The sequence below is a fragment of the Neolamprologus brichardi genome, chromosome 9, assembly GCF_056152115.1.
Source record: "Neolamprologus brichardi isolate AB-2024 chromosome 9, ASM5615211v1, whole genome shotgun sequence".
NCBI classification, from domain to species: domain Eukaryota; kingdom Metazoa; phylum Chordata; class Actinopteri; order Cichliformes; family Cichlidae; genus Neolamprologus; species Neolamprologus brichardi.
This window is the reverse complement of record NC_142112.1, coordinates 590,705-618,676: the sequence shown is the minus strand read 5'-3', so window position 1 is coordinate 618,676 and position 27,972 is coordinate 590,705. Positions and strand designations below refer to the sequence as shown.

General features: G+C 43.7%; 2 protein-coding genes across 14 annotated transcripts in view; one reads left to right on the top strand and one right to left on the bottom strand.

Annotated features, from left to right (window-relative positions):
* Positions 1-27,972, top strand: part of LOC118456097 (protein NLRC3-like) — a 559,092-nt gene that overhangs the window by 330,408 nt on the left and 200,712 nt on the right. The gene's annotated exons all lie outside the window — the stretch shown is intronic.
* On the bottom strand, positions 287-22,341 carry LOC148101068 (protein NLRC3-like). 5 transcript variants are annotated; one of them, XM_087845752.1, is made up of 12 exons: positions 22,255-22,341; positions 18,762-20,559; positions 14,371-14,544; positions 13,909-14,082; positions 13,196-13,369; positions 7,263-7,436; positions 5,621-5,794; positions 4,876-5,049; positions 4,382-4,540; positions 3,617-3,790; positions 974-1,020; positions 287-825 (listed from the first exon to the last, which is right to left on the bottom strand). In XM_087845752.1, the coding sequence occupies exons 1-12, from the start codon at positions 22,289-22,291 to the stop codon at positions 287-289; spliced, it is 3,798 nt and encodes a 1,265-aa protein (XP_087701878.1). In that variant the 5' UTR covers positions 22,292-22,341. The 5 variants fall into 5 exon arrangements, with proteins under 5 accessions (XP_087701878.1, XP_087701879.1, XP_087701881.1 ...); XM_087845753.1 differs by lacking the exons at positions 5,621-5,794; positions 13,196-13,369; positions 13,909-14,082; positions 14,371-14,544 and having other exon boundaries at positions 4,382-4,473; positions 4,968-5,049; XM_087845755.1 differs by lacking the exons at positions 4,382-4,540; positions 4,876-5,049; positions 5,621-5,794; ... (1 more) ...; positions 13,196-13,369; positions 14,371-14,544.

Here is a 27,972-nt window from a genome sequence, read left to right as displayed (position 1 = left end):
CTGAGCTTCAGGGAAACACAACATACTGATATTCACTGTGAAACTTTGAGTGGAAAAAAAGAAAAACAACATGTGGATCTTGGAATAATCATAGCTTCAATCTTTAAAGGACGGAAGAGAAAGAAGTTTACAAGGAATCGGTTAGAACAGTAGTTTAAAACATCAACTGATTGAATCCATGAATCTGAAAATATGTTGAGTGAAAAGAGACAGACGTGTACAGACTGAACTATCTGTTCAACAGTCAGAGTGTTTCTCTAACAGGAGGACACTCTTTACACTCCACTCAGCACAGGGACACTGAGGAACCATATGCCATGAATGCAATTCTAAATCCAGGATAAAGAGTTTGAGTGAATGTGGTGTTGAAGGTGTGGAGGTGGATCAGAATGTCAGAGGAGACTCTGTAGAAGGACAGAGTGCCAGCAGGACAGTCCACATACACTGCTACTCTGTTAGAGAGAGAGGAGGAGGAGGAGGAGATGGGTGTTTGTCTATTGTTGTGAAAAACAGAACGAGGACCATCAGCAGAGCAGTACAGACTCCAGGAGTGATCATTCCGTCCAAAGCAACAATCATTACTTCCTCCTTTCCTTCTGATTTTTCTGTCATTCACTGATATATAAACGTTTCCTCTCCACTCAACCTCCCAGTAACAGCGACCAGTCAGACCCTTTCTACACAGCAACTGTTCCCAGTAATCAAATCTGTCTGGATGATCAGGATATGACTGAACCTCCCACACATGTGTCACCTTCCTGTTGTTGTCAGACAGTTGGAGCTTTGTGTGTACTGTGTTTGTGTCGATTGTGAGTTGACAGGAATCTGATGGAGAGAACAAACACAATCCAGCTGCAGTTATTGATCCATCATCTATTCATTGATTGACACTTTGATGATGACTCCTGACATGATGAAGATGGTTGAATGTGTGCTGCTTTGTTTTCATGAATCACATTAAAAACACACTTACACTTCCTCAGACCTGGTCTCAACCATCGGACTCCAGCAGGCTCCACCCTGAAAGGAGGAGGGGGGTCAGACCAGGACAGTCTCTTTCAGCATGCACACATGGGCATTACATGGCTCTCATACGCATACTGTTAGACACTGATAAAGGAACCGTCCAACATTTTCAAAAATACACTTCATTCCATATGTGGATCAAACTGATGATGATTTGGACTGATCCTGGATCTGTCAGTACACCACTGTATTGAATGAAATATGACTGGAGAGGCTCACCACAACTTCTCCAGGAATGACATTCTCTAGTTTCATTGAGTTACTTTATTTCCACACAGAACAGACAGTATGTCATCAGCACAGAGAAATCACATTAACGTGGGCATTAAAAGATGTTAGTGGATTATCCACCAATAAATTAGTCGATTTTGAACAGATAACAGATTAGGCCTGGGTATGTTATATTGTTAGGAAACACAGAATATTGACCGGGAACAACTCATTCATTTACATCATTTAGGTTGGCTACTGAAAACCACACCTCATCTCCTAATTTATTTACCTGGCTAACTCTGCACAGGTGTGTCTGAAATGGTCATCTCTAATAAACCACATTCTCCACTTTTAAGGTCTGTAGTCTACATCCTATATCCAAAAAAACAAACAAAAAACAACTGCCCCCACTATTTCTTTTTTCCCCTGAGCTTTCCTTATCTCTGATTCTAAGCAGACTCCTGGATCAATAGTCTATTGTAGAAGAGCAGGAGAGCATTTAGTCCTTCATGTAGAGGGTGGTAGTGACCTCTTCCCATTGTTGCTTCCTGGTAAACTTCCCAGCTGTAAATTCCTGCTGTTCTTTGATCTTGATGTGAAATACAGCACAGTCAGTTTCCCTGTTCATCACTCAGACAGACTAATTCCTTCTTATATATTAGCTCCTCTATCAGCTCATCTATTGTTTCTCTTACCGGGAGCGTACTGTGAGTTCTGAAGTCTCCACTAAGGATTTTATTTCTTGATCTTCAGGCCTTTTATGTTTACAAACAGTGAACTTGTTGGTTTTTTTTTTACATGGATTATAAAAGTTTATTACAGTGAGATTCTTAAGTAACCACTAAAGGCTGTCGGTCAGTACCCCTACCGCCAATCCTTTACAAATCTTAAGTCTGTAATCTTTATTCCAAATCCGAATGAGAACAACCAACAGCATCAATACCATACAGTAATAATTCAAAAAGTGACCAATGCTAAAACATACACACTGTCCAATCAGCTTGTCTCTCACCATCTATACCTGTCCTTTGCTCCCACCTGTCTCTTGGTTGCAGGTAGCTCCGAGTGTATATACTGTCCACTTTTCCTGTGCCTGCTTTGGATTTCTGTTATATGGACTTTTGTTTCCTCCTTTTGCAATTTCACATTTGGACCAATAAATGCTCCTTTTTGGCACTTGACACTGGGTCGTCATATAAATAAATTTTTTACTGCATTGTATTCAGTTCTGTTATTTAATGGTGTGTTTTTGCTTGTGAAAGCACATTGTGACTCCTAATCTATGAATAGCACAAGAAATACATGAATCAATTTCTGCAGGATTGTTTCCTATTAAATGAACAGAGAACATCTCCCTGTAGTTGCTTTGACCACAACTCTGATTAATAATGGATTGGATTTATATAGCGCTTTTCAAGGCACCCAAAGCGCTTTACAATGCCACTATTCATTCGCTCTCACATTCACACAGGCAAGCTACAGTTGCAGCTACAGCTGCCCCCCTGGGGCAGACTGACAGAAGCAAGGCTGCCATATTACACCATCGGCCCCTCTGGCCAACACCAGTAGGCGGTAGGTAAAGTGTCTTGCCCAAGGACACAAAGACCAGGACAGAGAGCCTGTGGATCGAACCGGCGACCTTCCGGTTACAGATGTGCTTCCTAACCGCCTGAGCCATGGTTGCCCCATTAAAAGATAATGATTTTATTATTTTGGTAAGGATAGGCTAACAGTTTACCTAATTTTAGTGTTTTGTGTAAATCTAGGATAAATGTGTCCTCATCATCTCTATACAAAAATTACTCTAATCTGTACTATTAAATATATTGGGATATCTGTCTGCTCGGCTGGCCCAACTGAGCTACATTGGTTTGTGTTTGCATCCCTCTCTCTTTCTCCCTCTCTCGACACTTTGCCTGGGAGGAGCTTTCAGCAAGTCCCTGCATTGTCTGCACACCTGTTCTCAATTAGTCGGCTGAGGATTCTCTGATACTTAAAGCTGGGAAGCAGAACAGGTCTTCACTGAATCAATAGGTGAGACAGGTCAGCATCACTTCTTGTCTTAGGAGTTAGTTTCCAGTTTGAGAGTTTTGCATTAGTGATTAATCCTTTCTGTGAAATGTTTCCTCAGACCAACTGCCTTTCCTGTTTGGAGTAAAACTGTGACAGCGCGTAGGAGAGTGTGAAAGGATTTCTCCTTCCTCAATTGGCCTTTTGGAACCTGGACCCGTGGTTTCCCCCTTCACTTGTATATATTTTGCACCTTGTGACCTGTAAATAACCCACTTTATTAGATTTAATCCCATCTGCGCCTGAGTCCTCCCTAACTCGTCACAGTGTCGGGGTCTTCCTTGCCTATCAGACATTCTCTCCATACCTGAGAGTGTCCAGTCTCCAGCGTGGATCTTTCAGTCCAGCCGACAGCAGCTTCATTCCTGAGTCTCCTGGATGATTGTAGCTGAGGTCCAGCTCCCTCAGATGCGAGGGGTTGGATCTCAGAGCTGAGACCAGACAAGTACAACCTACCTCCGTGATCAGACAGCCTGACAGTCTGCAGACACACAAAACAACAATCCGTCTATTATCCATCTCTATGGCAGCATAACTAAGGCATGGTTCAGGGTCACCTGATCCAGCTCTAACTATAAGTTTTATCAAAAAGGAAAGTTTGAAGCTGATCTTCTAAGTAGAGAGGGTGTCTGTCCCCTGAACTCAAACTGGGAGCTGCTTCCACACCCTATCTGGCATTCCAATGACAATGACAACACAGAGTTTGTACTGCTGTGACTTTACAGATGGATAAATAAATTGTTATGAAATGAAATTAATAAAATTAACTTTCAGCTTGGCATCATTCACTGGTCTTAGTAAGACGTAACTGAATCTCAATGAAATAATCTGTAAAAATGTGACCTTCCACTCGATTGCAAATGCAAACTGAACATAAACCGCTCTGGAACAGGTTATACTGTTGATTAACTGTCAGTAATCATGGTGATCATGGTGAATAACAAATGTGACTTTAGAGAAAAATCTTTACTCTAATAAAAGGAAGATACAATTCTGTATAAATGTTAGATTTTTATGACGTTACATGATTATGATTTTTAATTGTCATCAGTGCAAAATTCTGAATTTTGACCTGAGAGTTTCCAGTTTGCACTGTGGATTCTTCAGTCCAACAGACAGAATTTTCACTCCTGAATCCTGCAGGTCAGAGTTACTCAGGTCCAGCTCTCTCAGACTGAGAACTGAGGACAGATCTTTACAGCTTCTCTCTGAAAGGTTGCAGAGGCTCAATCTAAAAATTAAAACATGACCAAGAAAAGGACATTCTTTATAAAACCTCATCATTGTGCAGTTAGGGGCTATTACATTTAGGAACAGTTGACAATATATTTTTAATTAATCTCTATTGTCAGATATCAAAAGGGATAGAAATTTGACAGTTTACTTAAACTTAGAAATAGTGGGAAATCCTAAAAAATAACACCCTAAAAAAACTATAGTTAAACTCTATTGGCAATGTTTGTTACAGTTAATTTTGTGTAATCTATTTTGTCTAAATGTATTCATTTTTTGCTGTGTGAATTCATTTAGGAAATTGAAAAAACTCTAAACAAAACCAAATCTCACATTAGAGTTTCCAGTGTACATTGTGGACTCTTCAGTTCTGCAGACAGAAGCTTCACTCCTGAATCTTTCAGGTCATTATTACTCAGGTCTACGTGTCTCAGACTACAGGACTGGGAGCTGAGAACTGAGGAAAGAGCTTCACAGCCTCTGTTTGAGAGGTTACAGCCACTCAGTCTGAAAAAAATTGTATTGCATGAAATCACTTTATACGTTGAATTAAGGTAAGAAAAAGTAACATTTTCATGTCCAATATAATTTATGTAATATTAATAAATACTGTATATAAATAAATACATTTCAATAACAAAAATAAGCCACTTTATGTCCTCCCCCTTCATGTTTACTCTTGCTCAGAAAGATTTTAAGTGGACAGTTTCATGAAGGATGCTTCTTCAACTCTTCTCCTTTCTGGTGTAAAGTTGTAAAAACAAACTGTTAACCTGTTAACACAAATTTCTAGCTGATTACTTGAAAGGCAATCTCAAAAAAAGATGACAGCAGGACATCCATGTGTGATAAGTATTACACTCACAATCCACTTGACATGGAACAGTCTTTCAAGCAACAACTGTATAAAAAAAGAGTCTTCCCTAAAAGGTGCTATTTATGACAGCCTCTCTCTAAAACATGCATGGTACTTCTCTGCTACACTTTTTCAAAACCTGTATCCCAGCTATCCAAGGAGAAAAAGTGCAAAATCTCCCCTGATTCATATAGAGAATAATAATTTGAAAGAAAAAAATACCTCAGAGTTTCCAGTGTACAATGTGGATGTTGCAGTTCTGCAGATAGAAACTTGACTCCTGGATCCTGCAGGTCATTGTCACTCAGATCCAGCTCTCTTAGGCTAGACGATTGGGAGCTGAAAACTATGGACAGAGCTTCACAGCTTCTCTGTGAGAGGTTACAGCCACCCAGTCTGAAAAACAATTTGTACTAAGATGATCATTGTCAAATCTGCCAATGAAAAGTAATATTGTCTTGGTCCGGGGTCCTTAGAATGAGTCTTTTGTGTTTACTGTTCCTATTATTATCTTGTGTTCTAATTTATTCCGATTTTGGTATTATGTTCAACTGTTTTTAGGGTTTTGGGTCTTAGTGTTTTGTTGTTCCTGCCTGTGTGCTTTCCCGGTGCTGCGTTCGTCTTCCTGAGTTTGATTGTCAAACAGTTTGTGATTTCCTGTTTTACTTTGAAGTTCTGTGTCTCGTCATGTCCATTAGGTTCACCTGTGTGTTCCTCCTGTGTGTCATTTCCTGATTACCTTGTTTCTGTACTTATAGTGTGCGTCTACCTCTTCTCCTGATGGGTTTGTCTGTGTAACTCTGTGTAATTTGGTAACCTCCATGTCTCTCTGCTTTCCATTCTCCGCTCTTCATCCCCTGTGTCATTTCCATAGGTTTTTTTCCTTGCGTGTTATTCTGTGAGTTATGTTTCGGGGTTTGTTTTTTATTAGCTTCTCCAGTTTAGGTTTATATTTGGTTCTGTCCTCGCCAGTCCCGTGTTTGTTGGTTATTCCCTACTGTAAATAAAAGCTCACTCATTATAGATGTTTTAAGGCTGTAAAACCCCTACCTACACACTTTATACACTTTTCTCACACAGGCATGAACGCTTTCACACTTTTCTCTCTCAAGGTTCAAACCCACGTAGAAAAACAAGTCCTGTATTTTAAAATCAAACCAAAGCTTAAACGCTTTTTTCAGGTCCAGAACATGGGAACAGAGCAGATGCCAGAGAATTCAACATTAAGGAATCAATGATATGGAAGTAGAGGAAGCAAGAAGAATGAGTTGAGTAAAGTTTGACTTATCTGATTGTTTCATTTTGCTTAATGCACCTTATAATCTGATGTGCCTTATGGTCCACAAAATATAGTAACTTCTACCTTCCTTTAGCATGTCCAGAAGTCCAGCTTTTTGTGCGATGGTTAGCATCTTCCCCTGTAAAACTGCATGAAAAATTGCACAAAAAATCGAAGCAAAAGCAAGGACACGCAAGGTGAACTGCATTCTAGTGAGGGACCACTTCCCAGAAAGATAACTTCATTTTGATTGGCCAGTTTCAGGAAACATGCTGCTTCACCTCCTCTGTGTTCCGATGCAGAGGTTGTGAAAACAAACTGTAAACCTACTATAGACATAATTTCTAGCTGAGGACTGAAAATTTCAACAAAGATGATGCCAGGACATCATTTTATGGTAAATAATACATTCATAAACTGGTTAGTAGGGAACAGTCTTTTAAACAGTGACCATATAAAAGTAACTTTCAAAAGTTGTTTATTGTAGTTTCCCAATAAACCATGTCATTCCCTGTTCTGCTGTATTTTCTACCAACATTTAGCTAAGCTCTACAATATAAAATAGAAAAGAAAACAAGATATCACCTCAAAGTTTCTAGTTTACAATGTGGAATCTTCAGTTCAGCAGACAGAAGTGTCACTCCTGGATCCTTCAGGTCATTGTTACTTAGGTCCAGCTCTCTCAGACTAGAGGACTTGGAGCTGAGAACTGAGGAAAGAGCTTCACAGCTTCTCTCTGAGAGGTTACAACCACTAATTCTGAAAAACAATTTGTACTAAAATAAAAACAATTTATTTGTTGATTAAGACAACAAAAAGAAATATGTTGGTATGCAATATAATTCATTTAGCATAAATGATTAAATTATTTATTTCTTTTTCAGTGAAATGTGGAATGCTCTTGGTAAAAGTAATTGTAACTCAATATGTAAATGATCGATTGTCAGACTGGGGTGGTGGTTCCCATGTTTAAGAAGGGGTTTGTGTTCCAACTATATGGGGATCACACTCCTCATGCTCCGTGGGATAGTCAATCCCAGCGAGACTTGAAAGGAGAGTCCATCTGTTAGGTGCTCTTAGGTGTGTAGTAAGTAAAAATAAAATAAAATCCATCCATCCATCCATCTTCATCCGCTTTATCCGGGGCCGGGTTGCAGGGGCAGCAGCCTTAGCAGAGAAGCCCAGACCTCCCTCTCCCAAGCCACCTCCTCCAGCTTATCCGGGGGAACACATAGGTGTTCCCAGGCCAGCTGAGAGATATAATCTCTCCAGCGTGTCCTGATTCTGCCCCGAGGCCTCCTCCGGTGGGACATGCCCGAAACACCTCACCCAGGAGGCGCCCAGGGGGCATCCTTGTCAGATGCCTGAACCAACTCAGCTTGCTCCTTTCGATGTGAAGGAGCAGCGGCTCTACTCTGAGCCCCACCCGGATAGCTGAACTTCTCACCCTATCTCTAAGGGAGAGGCCAGCCACCCTTCGGAGGAAGCTCGTTTCCGCCGCTAGTATCCGTGATCTCGTTCTTTCGGTCACTACCCACAACTCATGGCCATAGGTGATGGTAGGGAGGTAGATCGACCTGTAAATAGAGAGCTTCGCTTTTACACTCAGATCCCTCTTCACCACGACGGACCGGTGCAGTGTCCGCATCACTGCAGCCACAGCAACAAACTGTCAGTCAATCTCCGGCTCCCTTCTCCCATCACTCGCGAACAAAACCCCGAGATACTCGAGGCAGGAACTCATAATGACCTGGTGTGGGCACTCCACCCTTTTCTGGCTGAGAACCATGGCCTCAGATTTGGAGGTGCTGATCCTCATTCCCGCTGCTTTACACTCGGCTGCGAACTGTTCCAGTGCGAGCTTGAGGCCATCACGCAATGAAGGCAACAGAACCAAATCATCCGCAAAAAGCAGAGATGAGATTCTGAGGCCACCGAAGTGAAAGCCCTTCGCCACTTGGCTGCGCTTATAAATCCTGTCCATAAAAATTATAAACAGAATCGTGACAAAGGGCAGCCCTGGCGGAGCGAACCAAGCTCTTGAAATGGTTGTATAGGGATAGAATGGCCCGTCGCAACGGGCCAGACACCTCATACTCCCGCAACACCTCCCACAGGACACCCCGAGGGACACGGTCGAATGCCTTCTCCAAGTCCACAAAACACATGTAGACTGGTTGGGCAAACTCCCATGCACCCTCAAGTATCCTTGAGAGGATAAAGAGCTGGTCCAGTGTTCCGCAACCAGGATGAAAACCGCATTGTTCCTCCTGTATCCGAGGTTTGACTAGCGGACGAAGAGCGATTCAGAAGACCCTTATGAGAAAAACATCGAGGGAACAGTTTACCCTTCCCGGGATAGGGTTACCGGGGCTCTGCCCTGGAGCCAGGCCCGGGGCAGTTGCCCGAGGGCGAGCGTCTGGTGGCCGGGCCTTAGTCCATGGGGCCTGGCTGGGCACAGCCTGAAGAGGGGACATGGCCCATCCTCCCGCAGGCCCACCACCCACAGGAGGAGCCATAGAGGTTGGGTGCATTATGTGCCGGGCGGCAGCCAGGAGCGGAGGCCCTGGCGGACTGATCCCAGGCTGCCAAGACTGGCAATTGGTACATGGAATGTCACCTCTCTGGTGGGGAAGGAGCCTGAGTTAGTGCGTGAGTATGAGAAATACCGGCTAGATATAGTGGGGATCACCTCTACGCATGGCTTGGGCTCTGGAATCAGTCTCCTGGAGAGGGACTGGACTCTGTCTCAGGCTGGAGTTGCCCTGGTGAGAGGCGGAGGGCTGGGGTTGGTATTTTAATATCCCTTCGGCTTGCTGCCGGTACGTTGGGGTTCTTCCTGGTGGATGAGAGGGTTTGTTCCCTGCGCCTTAGGGTCAGGGAACGGGTCCTGACTGTCATCTGTGCTTATGCCCCGAGTGGCAGTTCAGAGTACCCAGCCTTCTTAGAGGCTCTGGGTAGGGTGCTGGAAGGTGCTCCACCTGGAGACTCTGTTGTCCTGCTGGGAGACTTCAATGATCACGTGGGTAACGACAGCGGGACCTGGAGGGGCGTGATTGGGAGTTACGGCCTCCCTGATAGGAACCCGAGCGGTGTTTTGTCATTGGACTTCTGTGCAAATCACAGTTTGGCCATAACGAACACCTTGTTCAAACATAAGAGTGTCTATAGGTGCACGTGGCACCAGGACGCTCTAGACCGCAGGTCAATGATCGATTTTGTAATCGTATCACCATATGTGCGACCTGTGACCATATTTTCTGGACACTCTGGTAAAGAGAGGGGCTGAGCTGTCAACTGATCACCACCTGGTAGTGAGTTGGATCAGGTGGCGGGGGAGCACGCTGGACAGACCCGGTGCACCTAAACGTGTAGTGAGTAGGGATGGGTACCGGTGTCCGGTGCCACGATGGCACCGGTTCTGACATAAACGGTAGTAACCAGACCGAAAAGCAGCGCACATTTCGGTGCTTTATTTCGGTGCTTTTTTTTCCTGAGCTGTGATACACTTTGAATTCTAGCCAATCATTTTATGTTTCTGAGGATAGTCGGCGGGTCGAGGTACGTACGTTCTTTTAGAGCAGAGCTACAGATTAAAAATGCCCAAGGCGAAGAGGTCAAAGTCTGGCTGTATTTCACAGTAAAATATGCAAACTCAGCAGCCTGCAACAAGTGCTTTAAGCTGATACTGTGATACTGTGAAAGGAAGTAACACCTCAAATCCAATGAAACACCTGGCGACGCATAGCGTTTTTTTTAAAAGCCGAAAAATGCGCCGTATTTGATAGCTTGCTGCAATACCTCACACCGAGCACATCTACTGCGGGTGTGGTGCCTGTTATCGGACCCGGAGTTTGCAACATCCAAAAACACCCAAAAACCCGAAGAGTAGAGTCCTGGCCCCTAGCCCTGCCAGTGTAACAGAAATTATGACGGATGATGATGGCAACAGCAGCCGTTCTTCTCTGCGTGAGTAGCTTAATGTTGTTCGTGTGTAATTTACGTTGAGTAGGCTAACCACGTTATTACATTAATGCATGTAAGGTGAACTAGCAAACATCATCATAGCTACATGCGGCTGTCTTCTTGTTTGATGGCAGATGCTCCCTTCACCCTGGCCAAAAAGGCTAAAATGACCAAAGAAAAAGTGGAAAACAGTTAAACATGAGAGGTTTTTGGACAAAGTCTGTGTTTTTTCCATTGTTTAAGCACTGCTTCCAGCCAAGAGTGATACCATATATGCCCCATAGCTGCAGAAAAGGCTAACATTGTTATCTTTTTACAAAAAAACAGCTGAACATGAGAGGTTTTTGGACCAATTTTGTGTTCTCCATTCTTTAAGCACCGGTTCGAGCACCGTTTAAGCACCAGCACCGTTTCAAAAGTACCGGTTTGGCACCGGTATCGGATAAAACCTAAACGATACCCATCCCTAGTAGTGAGGGTGTCCTGGGAACGTCTAGCAGAGGCCCCAGTCCGCGAGATCTTCAACACACACCTCCGGCAGAGCTTCAACAGCATTCCGAGGGAGACGGTGGACATTGACTCCAAATAGACCATGTTCAGCATCTCCATTGCCGAAGCTGCTGCATTGAGCTCCGGCCGTAAGGTGGTTGGTGCCTGCCGTAGTTTTAATACCCGAACCAAAGAGGTGAAGGGAGCCACCAGGCTTAAGAAGCAGTCCTATAGGGCTTGGTTAGCCTGTGGGACTCCAGAGGCAGCTGACAGGTATCAACAGTCCAAGCGAAATGCGGCTCGGGCAGTGGCTGAAGCAAAAACTGAAGCATGGCCTCTCAAAAAGGAGATTGGAGAGTCCATGGAAAAAGACCTTCAGACTACCTCAAAGAGATTCTGGCAAACTGTCAGGCGTCTCAGGAGGGGAAAAAGTGGTGCTCTACCTGCACTGTGTATAGTGCTGGTGGAGCGCTGCTGACTTCGACTGAGAAGATTGTCAGGCAGTGGAAGGAATACTTCGAGGACCTCCTTAATCCCACTGACACGTCTTCTGAGGAGGAAGCAGAGTCTTCGGATGAGGGGAATGACCCGCCAATTTCCGGAGGCGAGGTCACTGAGGCAGTTAAACAACTCCTTGGTGGCAGATCCCCTGGTGTTGATGAGGTCCTCCCCGAGTTCCTGAAGGCTCTGGACGTTGTAGGGCTGTCCTGGTTGACACGCCTCTGCAATGTTGCGTGGAGATCAGGGGCAGTACCCCTGGACTGGCAGACCAGGGTGGTGGTCCCCATCTTTAAGAAGGGGGACCGGAAGGTATATTCCAACTCCAGAGGGATCACACTCCTCAGCCTCCCTGGGAAAGTCTATGCCAGGGTGCTGGAAAGGAGAGTTCGTCCGCTAATAAAATAAAATAAACAATAAAAACAAAGTGAATCAAATAGACCAATAGGGCAAGGCCGGGATGGTCCATTTGGTAAAGTAAATCCATTGGGCTTCTTTCTTGGCTTTTTGACAATAATTCTGATGGCAAAAGAACCAAACGGGACAGTCAGAAAAAAAAATCCATCTGTTAGTTGAACCTCCGAGATAGGCATTCATTCCACCATGTCGCTCGGAGTGTCCTGTGGACAGTGCTCCGGGAGTACTGGGTGTCTGGCCCATTGCTAGGGGCAATTCGATCTTCATACAACTGTTGCAAGAGCTTGGCCTGCATAGCCCACAATAAGTCGGACTCATTCCCGGTGGGTGAGGAACTCCAGACAGAATTTCTAGGCATAGCCAAGTAGCAGAAGGCTTTCACAGTGGTCTCTGGTTTTTGCAGATGATGTGGTTTTGTTGGCTTCATCGGGTGATGGCATCCGGCTAACATGGAGTGGTTCGCAGCTGAGTGTGAAACTGTGGGAATGAGAATCAGCACCTCCACATCTGAGGCCATGTTCCTCAACTGGAAAAGGGTGGGGTGCTCATTTCGGGTCAAGGAAGAGTTACTGCCCCTAGTAGAGGAGATTACGTGGGGTCTAGGCTGCATGAGCAGAACAAGATGGGTGGGTGGATGGAAATGGAAACCAATGATGATTCAGTAGATTTAGTGGTATTACCTAATCACCTGCTGGCACAGGCATAAAGTACTTGGTCACTTTCCTTATTCCTAATTATTTATCACAATCAGGACCTTGATTCCAGTCCCTTTGTTTGGCCTCTATCTAAAGAAGCTCTTTTATTTTGATTGGCCAATGGAAGCGTGGTGCTCAATCTCTGTCTGCTGATATAGAAATTGTGAAAACAAGCTATAAATTTACTGTAAACATGATTTCTTCCTGATGATTTGAAACATAATCTCAACGGAGATGAAAACACGACGTCCCTCTGTGGTAAATATTACATTAATAATCAGTGAAATAGTCTTTCAAAGAATGAAATAGCACAGACTCCTTATTAAAATGTGTTATTTATGGCAGATTCCCAGTAAAACAGGCTTCTTACACCTTTGCTGCAATTTCTGACAATTTTTAAACCACGTATGCAAAAGGAAGAAAAAAAGGCAAACAAAAAACAAAAAAGAACACCTCAGAGTTTCCAGTGTACAATGTGGAATCTTCAGTTCTGCAGCTAGAAGCTTCACTCCTGGATCCTTCAGGTTATTGTTACTCAGGTCCAGCTCTCTCAGACTTGATGACTGGGAGCTGAGAACTGAAGAAAGAGCTTCACAGCTTCTGTCTGAGAGGTTACAGCCACCTAGTCTAAAAAACATTTTTTTTCACTCTCAGATGAAATCACTTTATATGTTGAACCAAGAAAATGAAAAATATGTTGGCGCAATATATTTAACATAAGTAAATATATTAAAATTAAAATCTTTTTAAAAAGTAATAAAAATGTCGAATTAGCTTGGGAAAAATAATTATTCCTCTATATCTAAATGGAAATCTGCAAGCAATATGAAGCATGCTCCTCCTCTTCTATTGTCTTCTCTTCTATCTATTATTAAGTTGTGAAAACAAACTTTAAAGCTGGTATAAATATTATTTCTAGCTGATAATTGGAAAAGTAATCTAAACAATGATGAGAGCATGACATCCCTGTGTGATTAATAACGTATTCACAATCTGCTTGGTGTGAAACAATTTTTCAAACATTGACTATATAAGAGAATGTCCCTATTAAAATTCTAGTTTATGGCAGCGTTCCAATATACATGTTTTGTAATACTCTGCTGTAGTTTCTGCCAACTTTTAGCCCAGCTATACAAAAGAAAAAAGAAAAGAAAACAAGATCTCACCTCAGAGTTTTTAGTGTACAGTGTGGACACTGCAGTTCTGCAGACAGAAGCATCACTCCTGAATCCTTCAGTTCATTGTTACTCAGGTCCAGATCTCTTAGACTAGATGCCTGGGAACTGAATACTGAGGACAGAGCTTCACAGCTTCTCTCTGAGAGGTTACAGCCACTCAGTCTGAAAAACAATTTGTACTGAGATGAAATCATTTCATACGCTGAACCAACAGAAAAAGAAATATGTTGGTGGCCAATAGTATGGAATTAACATTAATCTAAACAATGATGACAGCATGACATCCCTGTGTGGCAAACATTAATCTCATAATCTGCTTGGTGTAGAACAGTTTCTCAAACATTAAACATATAACTCAGAGTCCCTGTTAAAAGGTGAATATGATATCTTCCCAGACAACTTTTAGCCCAGCTGTCAAACACCAAAATTACAATGTGAAAAAAATGCCACCTGAGAGTTTCCAGTGTACAACTTGAACTCTCCCGTTTTGCCGACAGAAGCATCACCCCTGAATCCTTCAGGTCATTATTACTCAAGTCTAGCTCTCTCAGACTAGAGGACTGGGAGCTTAGAACTGAGGACAGAGCTTCACAGCTTCTCTCTGACAGGTTACAGTCACTCAGTCTGAAAAACAATTTGTAATGAAGTAAAATTAAATATTGAACCAAGAACACAAAAATAACTATTCTGATATTCAATATAATTAATTTAACATAAATAAAATATAAATACACACACTGCAATTTCCATCTAGAAAAAAAACAATAAAACATATAGAATCTACTTGGTAAAAATAATTATACTTCTATTTTTAAATTACAAAAAAAGAAAGGAGTCTGTAGCTTAGTGTTAGTAGCTGTGTACACCGTGGCACTGATACAAATTACTGTCTGTCACTTTCAAATTTTCTGATATGACATGAAAATAAGATGACAACAGGGAAAAAGGGTGTTTATGGCAGCTTCTTTGTACTGCTCGGTTGCAGTATTTTATAATTTTTAGTGTAGCTGTCATAAAAAAATAAAAAGTATAGAATAGTGGTCATTTAAAAGACCATTTAAAGAACAAGATTTTTCTCTAAATTGTATGATACTATGGCAGGCATAAAAGACTAAAAACAGGCACTGCACTGAAGGTTAGTTACAAACCAAACTATGATTACGACATGAGAAGATGACATCAGAAGTGCTGTGAAGATGAATTTTCACCCTCCCAATTCCTTAGGGTTTTTTTGTTTCTGTTTTCACATATTTGTTAAATATTTTTTGTGGGTAAAGACACTGAACTCAATTTTCCAAATAGTGTTGTGTGAGGTAATTACCAAAATTCCTTCATGGCGATGTGAAAGACTTGCAAGACTTGTAAATTATGAATTACAGTTCTTGTAGCAGTTTATTAGGCTTAGAAGAAAGTACTTATTATATGAAACCATTGTATCTATACTGTTACATAGTATGCGTAACAACAAGGACTCAGTAGTGATCACAATATGGCTTAGCAAGTTTAGCTTCCTCAAAGACATAACAAACATAACAGAGAAAATAACTTGTTTCTAGACAAATCTCTGTGATAGAAATGCACTAAATAAAATTGTAAACATGTTGTTTCATTAATACTCCTAAGCAATAAATGTCCAAGGCAGAAATGTTTTAAGAGGCATCTAAGCCAACGAACAGGCTAACATGCAGCCAGCTTCCCGTTTCCTCCACGCACAGGAACATAAAAAAAAAGTAATCACACAATGACCACCAGAGGGTGCTGAAGAGAAATAACCTATGTATTGCATTAGAAATGAAGACTAAAAGAATTCAGCTTTGAGGTAAAATCCAGAGTGAAAAACTCTTGCAGGGTACTCAAACCTGCAAGAGTTTCCTGAAGGATCAGACCTGTGATGCAGTGAATTTAGTTGAGAAGATTCTAATAACATAAAACTGGATTATTCCATGTGCTTTTGGAATCAAACAAACGTGCCATAGACTTATTATTTAAGGCCCACAATAACCATATGTTGGTTATGCCCCCGGACCAGATGGTGTCTCACCCTCCTGCCTCAAAACCTGTGCTGAACAGCTGGCTCCCATCTTTACTCGCATCTTCAACAGATCCCTGGAGCTTTGTGAAGTTCCCTCCTTCTTCAAACGCTCACCATCAACCCTGTTCCCAAGAAACCCACCATCACAGGACTGAATGACTACAGCCCTGTCGCCTTGACGTCTGTGGTCATGAAATCCTTCAAACAACTGGTCTTAGCCCATCTGAAAGACATTGCAGACCACCAGCTGGACCCTCTGCAGTTTGCCTACCGGGCAAACAGGTCGGTGGATGAAGCAGTGAACATGGGGCTGCATTACATCCTGCAACACCTCGACTGCCCGGGAACTTTTGCCAGGGTCCTGTTTGTGGACTTTAGTTTGGCTTTTAACACCTTTGTGCCTGACCTTCTCTCCTCCAAACTCTCCCAGCTCAGCGTGTCACCAGCTTCCTGACAGATAGAAAGCAACAAGTGAGGCTGGGGGAGATCACCTCTGAAACTCGGTCCCTCAGTATTGGTGCCCCTCAAGGATGTGTCCTCTCACCACTACTGTTCTCCCTCTACACTAACAACTGCACCCCCAAGAACTCGGCTCTTAAAGTTTGCAGATGACACCACTGTCATTGGACTCATCAAGGATGGTGATGAGTCTGCATACCGGCAGGAAGTTGAGCGGCTGGTACTCTGGTGCAGTCAGCACAATCTGGAGCTGAACACTCTTAAAACTGTAGAGATGACAGTGGACTTCAGGAGACATCCCTCAACTCTGCTCCCCCTCACCATATCAGACAGCCCTGTGTCAACTGTGAAGATCTTCAAGTTCCTGGGTACAACCATCTCCCAGGACCTGAAGTGGGGGACCAACATCAACTCCATCCTCAAAAAGACCCAGCAGAGGATGTGCTTCCTGAGACAACTGGGGAAGTACAGTCTTCCACAGGAGCTGCTGATCCAGTTCTACACTGCAGTCATTGAGTCTGTCCTGTGCTCCTCCATCACAGTCTGGTATGGTGCAGCCACTAAACAGGACAGGAGCAGAGTGCAGCGGACTGTACGGGCAGCAGAAAGGATCATCGGCGCCCCCCTGCCCTCCATCCAGGATCTGTACCTCTCAAGAAGCAGGAAACGGGCAGGGAAAATCATCACAGACCCCTCACACCCTGGACACAGACTTTTTGATCTGCTGCCCTCTGGCAGACGGTACAGAAGCCTGCAGACCAGGACCACCCGACACAGGAACAGTTTCTTTCCCCTCGCCATCTCCCTTCTAAACAGTTGAACTGTCACACTGCTCCCACTGCCAGACTGCAACTGCACCTTATGTACATTCTGTAGTATTCATTCCACCCCATTTCATTTCTCTATTTTATGTATATAAGTTTAGACTAGTTAGTTGGTTTACACAGCTGTGTGTATGTATGTGTATGCATGTGTAATGTGTATATATAGACACGTGTGTGTGTGTGTGTGTGTGCGTGTGTGTGTGTGATTTACATTGCTGTGCTTGAGAGCCTCCATCTACCGGAACCAAATCCCTTGTATGTGTCTGCACATATACTTGGCCAATAAACACGATTTTGATGGATGGTTTATTGATAAGTGTTATAGGCAAAAAGATTTTGGAAACACTGCCCATGTCTGCTGCTATGAAACACTAAAACTATCACATGATTGATGACAAGTACTGATAGACATTTCATTTAGTAGAATTAATATCAATATTGTGTGCTGGGCAGCCGCAAGCAGTGGATGCCTGGCGGACCGATCCCCTGCTGCCAAGACTGGCAATTGGGACATGGAATGTGACCCTTTTGGTGTGCAAGGAGCCAGAGTTAATGGGTGGGGTTGAGAGGTACCAGCTAGATATAGTGGGGTTAACCTCAACACATGACTTGGGCTCTGAGAACCAGTCTTCTTGAGAGGGGCTGGACTCTTTCTCTGTCTGGAGTTGCCCCTGGTGAGAGGTGGTGTGCTAGGGTGGGTATCCTAGTATCCTCTCAGCTTGCTGCCTGTACATTGGGGATTCTCCCATTGGACAACAGGGTTTGTTCCCTGTGCCTTAGGGTCGAGGAACGGGTCTTGCACTTATGTGCCAAATGGCCTGGAGGGTGCTCTGCCTGGGGACTCTCTTGCGTCCTAGCTCTGAACTCAAGCTGTTTTGTTGTGGACTTCTGTGGAAACCACAGTTTGGCCATAACAAAAACCACGTTTGAACATAAGAGTGTCTGTAAGTGCATGTGGCTGATGATTGATTTGTAAACATATCAACAGACATGTGGCCATATGTTCTGAACACTTGTGTAGGGCTGAGCTGTAAACTGATGATGACCTTGTGGGGAGTTGAATAAGCTGGCGGAGGAGGACACTCGACAGACCTGGTGTGCCGTCAACAATATTCCGAGGCTTAAACCACAGCATTGAGCTTCTGAGCACTGAGCTGAGGTGGTTCGTGCTTGTTGTTGTGGTTATGGCTGAACCAAATGGTGGACACCAGAGGTGAAGGGAGCCACCAGACTGAAGAAGGAGTTCTATTGGGCTTGGTTAGCCTGTGGGACTTCGGAGGCAGCTGATGGGTACAAACAGGCCAAGCGGAACACGGCTTGGGCAGTGGTTGAAGCAAACTCTTGGGACTGCCTCGAAGAGATTCTGGCAAACCATCAGGTGAGTCAGTGCTCCACTTGCACTATACACAGTGCAGATGGAGCACTTCTGACTTCGACTGAGAAAACTGTCATCCGATGGAAGAAATTCTTCTTAATCCCACGATAGAATAATTAAAAAATGCTGATTATGACCACAATTTACTTACTGAGCTTTGTTGGAGGCTTTGACCACTGGGAGCAACCTCAGAAGAGCCTCTTCTGACGCAGAATATTTCTTCAGGTCAAACACATCCAGATCTTTTTCTGATGAAAGTAAGATGAAGACCAGAGCTGACCACTGAGCTGGAGACAGTTTACCTGTGGAGAGATTTCCTGATCTCAGGGACTGTTGGATCTCCTCCACTAGAGAACGATCATTCAGCTCATTCAGACAGTGGAGCAGATTGATGTTTTTCTCTGCAGACAGATTCTCACTGAGTTGCTTCCTGATGTAGTGGCCTGTCTCTTGATTGATCTGTGCGCTACTTCCTGTTTGCTTCAGCAGACCTCGTAGGAGAGTCTGATTGGGCTGCAGTGAAAGGCCCAGGAGGAAGCGGAGGAACAAGTCCAGGTGTCCATTTGGACTCTGTAAGGCCTTGTTCACAGCACCCTGGTGAAGAGATTGTAGGTTTGGTTTGCCAAAGAATTTAGACCACATGGAGATTGTTTGTTTTTCTTCCAGCAGATTGAGTCCAGAGTTGATGAAGGTCAGATGGACATGAAGAGCAGCCAGAAACTCCTGAACACTCAGATGGATGAAGCAGAACACCTTGTTCTGGTACAGTCCTCTCTCCTCTTTAAAGATCTGTGTGAACACTCCTGAGTACACTGAGGCTGCTCTGATATCGATGCCACACTCTGTCAGGTCTGATTCATAGAAGATCAGGTTTCCTTTCTGCAGCTGATAAAAAGCCAGTTTTCCCAGAGACTCAATCATCTTCCTGCTCTCTGGACTCCAGTGTGGATCTGTCTCAGCTCCTCCATCATACTTGACCTTCTTCACTTTGGCCTGAACCACCAGGAAGTGGATGTACATCTCAGTCAGGGTCTTGGGCAGCTGTCCTCCCTCTCTGGTTCCCACATCTTCCAGAACTGTAGCAGTGATCCAGCAGAAGACTGGGATGTGGCACATGATGTGGAGGCTTCGTGATGTCTTGATGTGGGAGATGATCCTGCTGGCCTGCTCCTCATCTTTGGATCTCTTCCTGAAGTACTCCTCTTTCTGTGCATCAGTGAACCCTCTGATCTCTGTCACCATGGCAACTAATTCAGCAGGGATCTGATTGGCTGCTGCAGGTCGTGTGGTTATCCAGAGGCGAGCAGAGGGAAGCAGGTTCCCTCTGATGAGATTTGTCAGCAGCACATCTACTGAGGTGGCCTTTCTAGGGTCAGTTTGGATTATAGTTTTGTGGAAGTCCAGAGGAAGTCGACACTCATCCAGACCATCAAATATGAACACTACTTGGAAGTCTTCAAAGCTGCAGATTCCTGCTTCTTTGGTTTCAGTAAAGAAGTGATGAACAAGTTCCACCAAGCTGAACTTTTCCTCTTTCAACACATTCAGCTCTCTGAAAGTGAATGGAAATATGAAATTGATGTCCTGGTTGGCTTTGTCTTCAGCCCAGTCCAGGGTGTATTTCTGTGTTAAGACTGTTTTCCCAATGCCAGCCACTCCCTTTGTCAGCACTGTTCTGATTGGTTCATCTCTTCCAGATGAGTCTTCAAAGATGTCTTCTTGTCTGATTCTTGTTTCTGGTCTGTCTGGTTTCCTGGATGATGTTTCAATCTGTGTGACCTCATGTTCATCATTGACCTCTGCAGTCCCTCCCTCTGTGATGTAGAGCTCTGTGTAGATCTGATTCAGAAGGGTTGGGTTGCCTGCTTTAGGAATCCCCTCAAACACACACTGGAACTTCTTCTTCAAGGCAGACTTGAGATGACATTGAAAAGCTCCAATAAGAGTCCCTACAGGGAAAAAAAAGAGAGACGATGATAAATAATTTATTAAGTGCAAATATATTGTTTCTCTTGAGAAATTAGTATCAGCACAGGAATGGCTTATTTAAAGGGTTTCAGTCAGGTTTCAGAGCTCATCACAGCACACAAATAGCTATTAGGTTACAAATGATCCTCTTATGGCCTGACAGTAGACTCATCTCTGTACTTTTCTTGCAAGACCTCAGTTTAGCGTTTGATACTGTTGACCATAGTATTCCATCAGAGAGATTAGAGCATGCTGTAGGTATTACAGGTACTGCACTGCACTGGTTTGTATCTATCTAACAGACTCCAGTTTTTTTCATTAAAATCGAGAGTACTGTTCACACATTAAAGTTAATTATGGAGTTTCACATACTTCAGGGTTAGGACCAGTTCTGTTTACATTATACACACTTCCCTTATGCAGTATCTTCAGACATAGCATACATTTTAATAGACGAATTAGTTAAATGGCACGGATGTCTTAAAGATTTAAAGAGCTCCATGTTCTCTAACTTTTTACTTCTAAATTCAGATCAAACTGAGGTTATTGTACTCGGCCCTGAAAATCTTGAAAATATGGTATCTAACCAGATTCTTACACTGGGTGGCATTACCTTGGTCCGTAATAACACTGTGAGGAACCTTGGAGTCATTTTTGACCAGGACATGTCCTTCAATACACATATTAAATAAATATGTAGGACTGCTTTCTTCCATTTGCGCAATATCTCTAATATTAGAAATATCCTGTCTCAGAGTGACGCTGAAAAACTAGTTCATGCATTTTTTACATCTAGGCTGGACTACTGTAATTCATTATTATCAGGATCTCCAAAAAACTCCCTGAAAAGCCTTTAGTTGATCCAAACTGGTGCAGCAAGAGAACTGTCAGGGACCAGAAAGAGATAACATATTTCTTTTATATTGGCTTCCCTTCATTGGCTTCCTGTTAAATCCAGAATTGAATTCAAAATCCTGTTCCTCACATACAATGTCTTAAATAGTCAGGCCCTATCTTATCTTAATTACCTTTTAGTACAATTAGAGCGCGTCACTCTCACACTGCAGGTTTACTTATTGTTCCTAGAGTATTTAAAAGTAGAATGGGAGGGAGAGCCTTCAGTTTTCAGGCCCCTCTTCTGTGGAATCGGCTTTCAGTTTGGATTCGGGAGACAGACATTATCTCTGCTTTTAAGATTAAGCTTTAAACTTTCCTTTTGGCTAAAGCTTATAGTTAGGGCTGGATCAATTGACCCTGAATCCTCCCTTAGTTATGCTGCAATAGATGTAGGCTGCCTGGGGATTCCCATGATGCAGTGACTGTTTCTTGTTCAGTTACATTTCAAACTCACTATGTGTTAATAGACCTCTCTGCATTGAGTAATACTTGTTATTAATGCCTGGCTCTCTTCCACAGCATGTCTTTTATCCTGTCTTTCTCCTCTCACCCCAACCGGTAGCAGCAGATGCACCCCACCACCCATTGTCCTATTTTCTACACTTCCTGATGGGAGGAGACAATAGAACATAAATGTAACTGCTGTGCAAGAATACTTCAGATTAGCCTTTAGAATAAGACTGCATAGGATGCAGTGTGATCTCAAGATGTGCATCTGTAATGGTATTTAGGAATAAAGTGTATGGAACTAGCCTAAATCTTTAGAGAAAACCTCCTACTTCTCTGTAGATGGTTAGCCAGGTCCTCCTGCTTCATTTTCTTCAGGAAATCCAGTGTGATCTTCAGAAATGACTCTGAGATGATATTTTTCTCCTCATCATCCTTCCTCTGAATTGCTAAGTATTCTGCATAATCCGGACTCAGAACCTTCTGTATCTTCTTCAGCTCGTTCTTCACAAAAGTGATGATGTTGTTCTCCAGCACCTGGAACACAATTATGAATGACCAAATCAGACTGAAATCACAGAGCCAAAAATCAGATCCATGTTGGACCCACTGACAATCCACTTTCTACAAAGAGCAGCATAAAGATGACTGTGAGCAGAATAGATGTAAAATTATGGTTTAGAAATGGTGGCACATGCACTTGCAATGACTCAGCACTTCTATTGCACTTCTTCCATCTATTCAGTTGGTTCTATTAGCCTTCTTTTTTATTAACAGTCATGTATACACAGATATACACAAAATATAATCATCATGCTCTCTCATTGTCATTGGTTACACCATTTGAGTCGCCATGCGTTAATATCCCAATGAGCAGGTGACAGGGGCAATGTAGCGAGAGGAGCCAGAAGTGAGCCTGGGAATGGAAGCTTGGCTAGGAAGAAACCCACAGAAGCCCATACTGCCAAGCCTCGATGTCACAAATGCACATTTTATCTCACCATGAAGACTGAACTTACTATATCCATGCAGAAAAACATCAAGGACTGTTGTGTGGTATTCACCGAGACTCGACTTAACCCAAGTAAACCAACAGAGGCTATTAAGTTAGCAGGCTGCTTAGTACATCAAGTGGACAGGACGACAGAGTTGTATGACTGGTGAAAAAATAACTGACACCTACTATGTCTGGAGGATATTTGAACATAGCCAATTTAAAGAGTGTCCTACTCGAATTTGATCGACCTTTCCTCTGCCCCACTAGGGGAAACAAGACACTTGATCATGTTTGAAGGATTATTCAATTTGTACAAATATAACATAATGCAAGCTTCATCTTTGTTCCCTTCTGCCTTCTGTTTTTTTTTTTCATTCATTCATTCATTGTTGTTTTCTTCTCGTGGGTTCAAGACTTCTGTTAGGAGTAAAATGATTAAATAAAAAGATTTTTATGAATTTTCATGAACACATAATAGTGAGCAATGTGTTCATTAAGAGTTGGCACTTCATGTTTTCAGGACTAAAAGCTTCATACAGCGCGATGACTGACTTGAATTATTGTGACTGACATAGCAGTGCTGAGAGTTTTGCAACATACTTGCATATCATAATTATCAGTCAGGATGAAATTTTGTGGGCGAAGTGAGTCCGAACAGAATGTCCTGATAATAAATAGAATCAGTAGGATAATATTAATAATCAAGGTTAGGCAGGGAGGTGTTTTCTCTTCTCTGTCATTTTCCAGGAAAGGAGCAGATGCCGCAATGCAAAGAAGACTCGTAGGAAAACAGCAGGACTGCCATGTCATTTCTGGAAGAAGATAGTCAAAATAGTAATTGTTATTGTTGTGGTATAAAATTGTATGGCCCAATCCAGGTTTTTGTGAAGACAGACGGCTGATTTCACAACGAGGTCCAGCACTTTAAACTTGCAATTTTGACTTCTAAAGTAAATTAAATCTTTTAAAAGACAGACATTCTCCTGATGGTGGTTTGAAGTGGACGCAGGTGTATGAATGATCATGCTCTGACATGAAGGCCTGGTACAGTCGTGGCCAAAAGTTTTGAGAATGACACAAATATTAGTTTTCACAAAGTTTGCTTCTAAACCGCTTTTAGATCTTTGTTTCAGTTTTTTCTGTGATGTACTGAAATATAATTACAAGCACTTCATATGTTTCAAATTCTTTTATCGATAATTATATGGCATTTATGCAAAGAGTCTGTATTTGCAGTGTTGGCCCTTATTTTTCAGGACCTCTGCAATTCGACTGGGCATGCTCTCAATCAGTTTCTGGGCCAAATCCTGACTGTTTGTCCACCCACCTCTTAAGGATTGACAACAAGTTCTCAATGGGATTAAGATCTGGGGAGTTTCCAGGCCATGGACCCAAAATTTCAACGTTATGGTCCCCGAGCCACTTAGTTATCACTTTTGCCTTATGGCACGGTGCTCCATCTGTTACGGCCGTGGCCATAAGAACACTGTGTGGGCTGTTTTGTTCTGTGTCTCTTTACTGTGCTTAAGACTCTTTGCAGGTCCCTCCCCTAATGAAGAGTAGTGAGCAGCTGATTGGACCATAGAACACGTGGCCGCGTTCAAAAAGCCGCTCTGACAGCTCCCGCCGGAGACAGAGAGAGAGTGGAGCGAGCGAGCGAGTAGTTTGACAGCCGACGCGGTCCTGACCCTGGTTTCCAGCCTATATGCTTTTGCTGTGTATTTGTGTGAGCGTGATCTGTGAGAGCCACTCCTGCTGTATTAACTTAGTGCTTAGGCACCCTTAGGCTGAAGCGGAACGGGTGAGCCGCCTTTTTCTTTGGGACAGTTTTCTCCTGTTTTCCGGGTTAGGGAGCGAGGGTTAGTATTGTCATTTGTTTGTTCTGTTTCTTTCTTAGGGTTTAGTTAGTTTTCTCTGGTGGGACTTAGTTGGTTTTGTTTATTATTTTGGCCTGGGTTCACCCTGAAGCTATGCTTCATTACCTTCAATAAAATCATCTTTTTTTACTCACAACTGGTTCTGGATGTTTGGCTTGGGAACCAGGGCGGGGATTTGTCTCTCTCTCCTCCGACCTTATGTGCGTCTCTACACGCCTAGACTAGGGGCGTAACATAAATGGGGGCTCGTCCCTTTTTGTTTGTGTGATTGGTTCGTCTCCTTTTTGCGTTTGCGGTGGGGCGGAAAAGGTCGTGGAGGGTGTGGGAGGACCGAGAGTTTTGTTCGTCTGTGCGGTAGGCGCGAGTTTTGCGGCTCTGGAGTGCGCGGATGCGGTTAGTTGTCTGCAGAGTTGTGTTTTTCTTTGTTGCTTTGCTCGTGATGTCGTTTGACATGGATGATTTTGCGCAACAGCCCTCCATTGAAAAGTTGGAGCGGTGCACAAAAGCAGATTTGTTAGTGGCTAATTTATTCAATGTGGATGTTCCGTTGCATTCTAAGAAGGCGGAAATTAAACAATGTTCGATAGAGAAACTGGTGGACAGGGGAGTGTTTGGGAGGCAGAAAAGCTCGCCGAGTGCGTCTGGGAGTTTGGAGACAGTGGGGGCGGTGGGGGCGGAAGCTGCTGGGGCCGTCCCGAAACCTTCCAAGGGGCGGATGACGTCGGGGACGGAAGCTCCTGTCGCCGTTCAATCTCCTAAATTTGACCCGACTGGCCAGGTTGCGGCGGGTTTGGTGACGGAAGATCTCAAGCTTGCCCTTCGCTTGAAGGAGGTGGAGCTGGAGGCTAAGGCTAAGGAAGTCGAGCTCATGCATCTCCGCATACGAGCTATGGAGCTGGATCCTTCCAGAGCGAAAGACGCTGTTCCTGCCCATGTAAGTACACTCCCCGACACTTCCATCGTAGACCAGTTTAACGCTAGCAAGCAGATTGTTTTGGTACCTCCTTTTAGGGAGGGAGAGGTTGATTCCTATTTCACTGCTTTTGAGCGCATCGCAACCACTTTAAAATGGCCAAAGGATGTCTGGAGTCTGTTGTTGCAATGCAAATTATTAGGAAGAGCGCAGGAGGTTTGTGCGAGTCTTTCCATTGCTGACAGTCTGGATTATGAAATTGTCAAATCCACTATTTTGCGGGCTCATGAATTAGTCCCGGCGTATCGGCAGAAGTTTCGTGCCTGTCACAAGTCCGACAGTCAAATGTTTATGGAGTTTGCACGTGAGAAAGCTGTCTTATTTGACAAGTGGTTGGCTGCCAGTAAAGCAGAGAACTTTAGTCAGCTGAAAGAGTTGATCCTGCTGGAGGAGTTTAAGACATGTCTCCCTGAAAATATTGTGGTATACCTTAATGAACAGAAGGTGGGGTTATTGTCTAAAGCCGCTGTCCTTGCCGATGAATTTGTGTTAACTCATCGTGCCGCACTTTCGACGGCGCGCCGTGAGTACACTTCCGCAACTCATCATGCCAAAAGTTATAGGGTTTCCCCTAAACGCCAGACGCGTTCTGCTGCTATTCCTGTGTCAGATCACAAATGTTTTTATTGTCATGAAATCGGGCACCTCGTTGCTGTTTGCCCATCACTACAGCGCAGGGAGCAGGCCCACACGGTAAGGAAGCCGAAAAGTGTGGGTTTCATTCGTTCTATGTCTGCTTCCACTTCACCTAGCAATGAAGTGGGAAGTGAGAGCTTTGATGACAGCTACCGTCCCTTTGTGTCGGAAGGATTTGTTTCTTCGAACGGAAAAGAGGAGGATCGGGTGCCAATCACAATTTTGCGTGACACTGGAGCCGCGCAGACACTCATTTTGAGGGGTATTCTACCTTTTTCTGATGACTCTTTTTGTGGTTCGGATGCTCTTGTCTGGGGAGTAAAAATGGATGTGCTGCGAGTACCACTACACAATGTGTTTCTTCAATCGCTGCTCGTTTCGGGTTCGGTACCGGTTGGAGTGCGCGATCAGTTGCCAGTGCCCAGAATTGCGATGATTCTGGGGAATGATTTAGCGAACGGGAAAGTGTTTTCTACCCTGAGAGTGGTTGAGAATCCTGTGCCTGATACTTTGTTATCTGACCCTTCCGCTGAGCGCTTCCCCTCTGTTTTTCCTGCCTGTGCTGTAACTCGCGCGCACAAGCGCAAGTATGGTGATGTTGATTTGTCTGATTCTTTTCTCTGCGCTGGTGGTGAGCCGGATTCTGAATCTAAAACCTGTGACCCGCTGACGGGCGACTCTGAGGCGATGCTGTCTATTAGCCCATCAGTGACATCTCAACTGCCTTTGGAAGTTAACGAAAAAGATTTTGTTTTGGCACAACACAGTGACCCGACTCTTGTGGGTTGTTTTTCAGCTGCCAACTCTAGTGACCAGTATCCTCGTGTTTATAGTGTTGAGGATGATGTGTTGATGCGTACCTGGTATCCGCCTACAGCTGGTGATCTGGGCTGGAATCTGTTTAAGCAGGTTCTGGTGCCTCAACAGTACCGACACAAAGTTCTTAGTCTTGCCCATGACAGCTTTTCTGGACATTTAGGTATTAGAAAAACCTACCACCGCATTCTGCGTCATTTCTTTTGGCCAGGATTGAAGAATGACGTGGCTAAGTATTGTCGTTCTTGTCACACCTGTCAGATTAGTGGTAAGCCTAACCAAGTCATTCCACCCGCTCCATTACACCCTATTCCAGTTCTAGGGGAACCTTTTGAACACATACTCATCGACTGCTTTGGTCCACTTCCTAAAACAAAATCGGGCCACCAGTACCTCTTGACATTGATGTGCGTTGCTACACGTTTTCCCGAGGCAATTCCATTGCGCACCCTTAAGGTTAAACCAGTTGTTAAGGCGTTGGTGAACTTCTTTTCTACTTTCGGGTTACCAAAAGCTGTCCACACCAACCAAGGCTCTAATTTCATGTCTAAGAATGCCAAGTTTTGCAATCACTTGGCATTAAACATCAGAAATCTAGTGCCTATCATCCGGAGTCGCAAGGTGCACTTGAGCGGTTTCATCAGACATTGAAATCTATGATGCGGAAATTTTGCCTTGAGTCTAAAAAGGAGTGGGATGAGGGGTTGCCGCTGCTCCTTTTAGCAGTGAGGGAAAGCATGCAGGAGTTGCT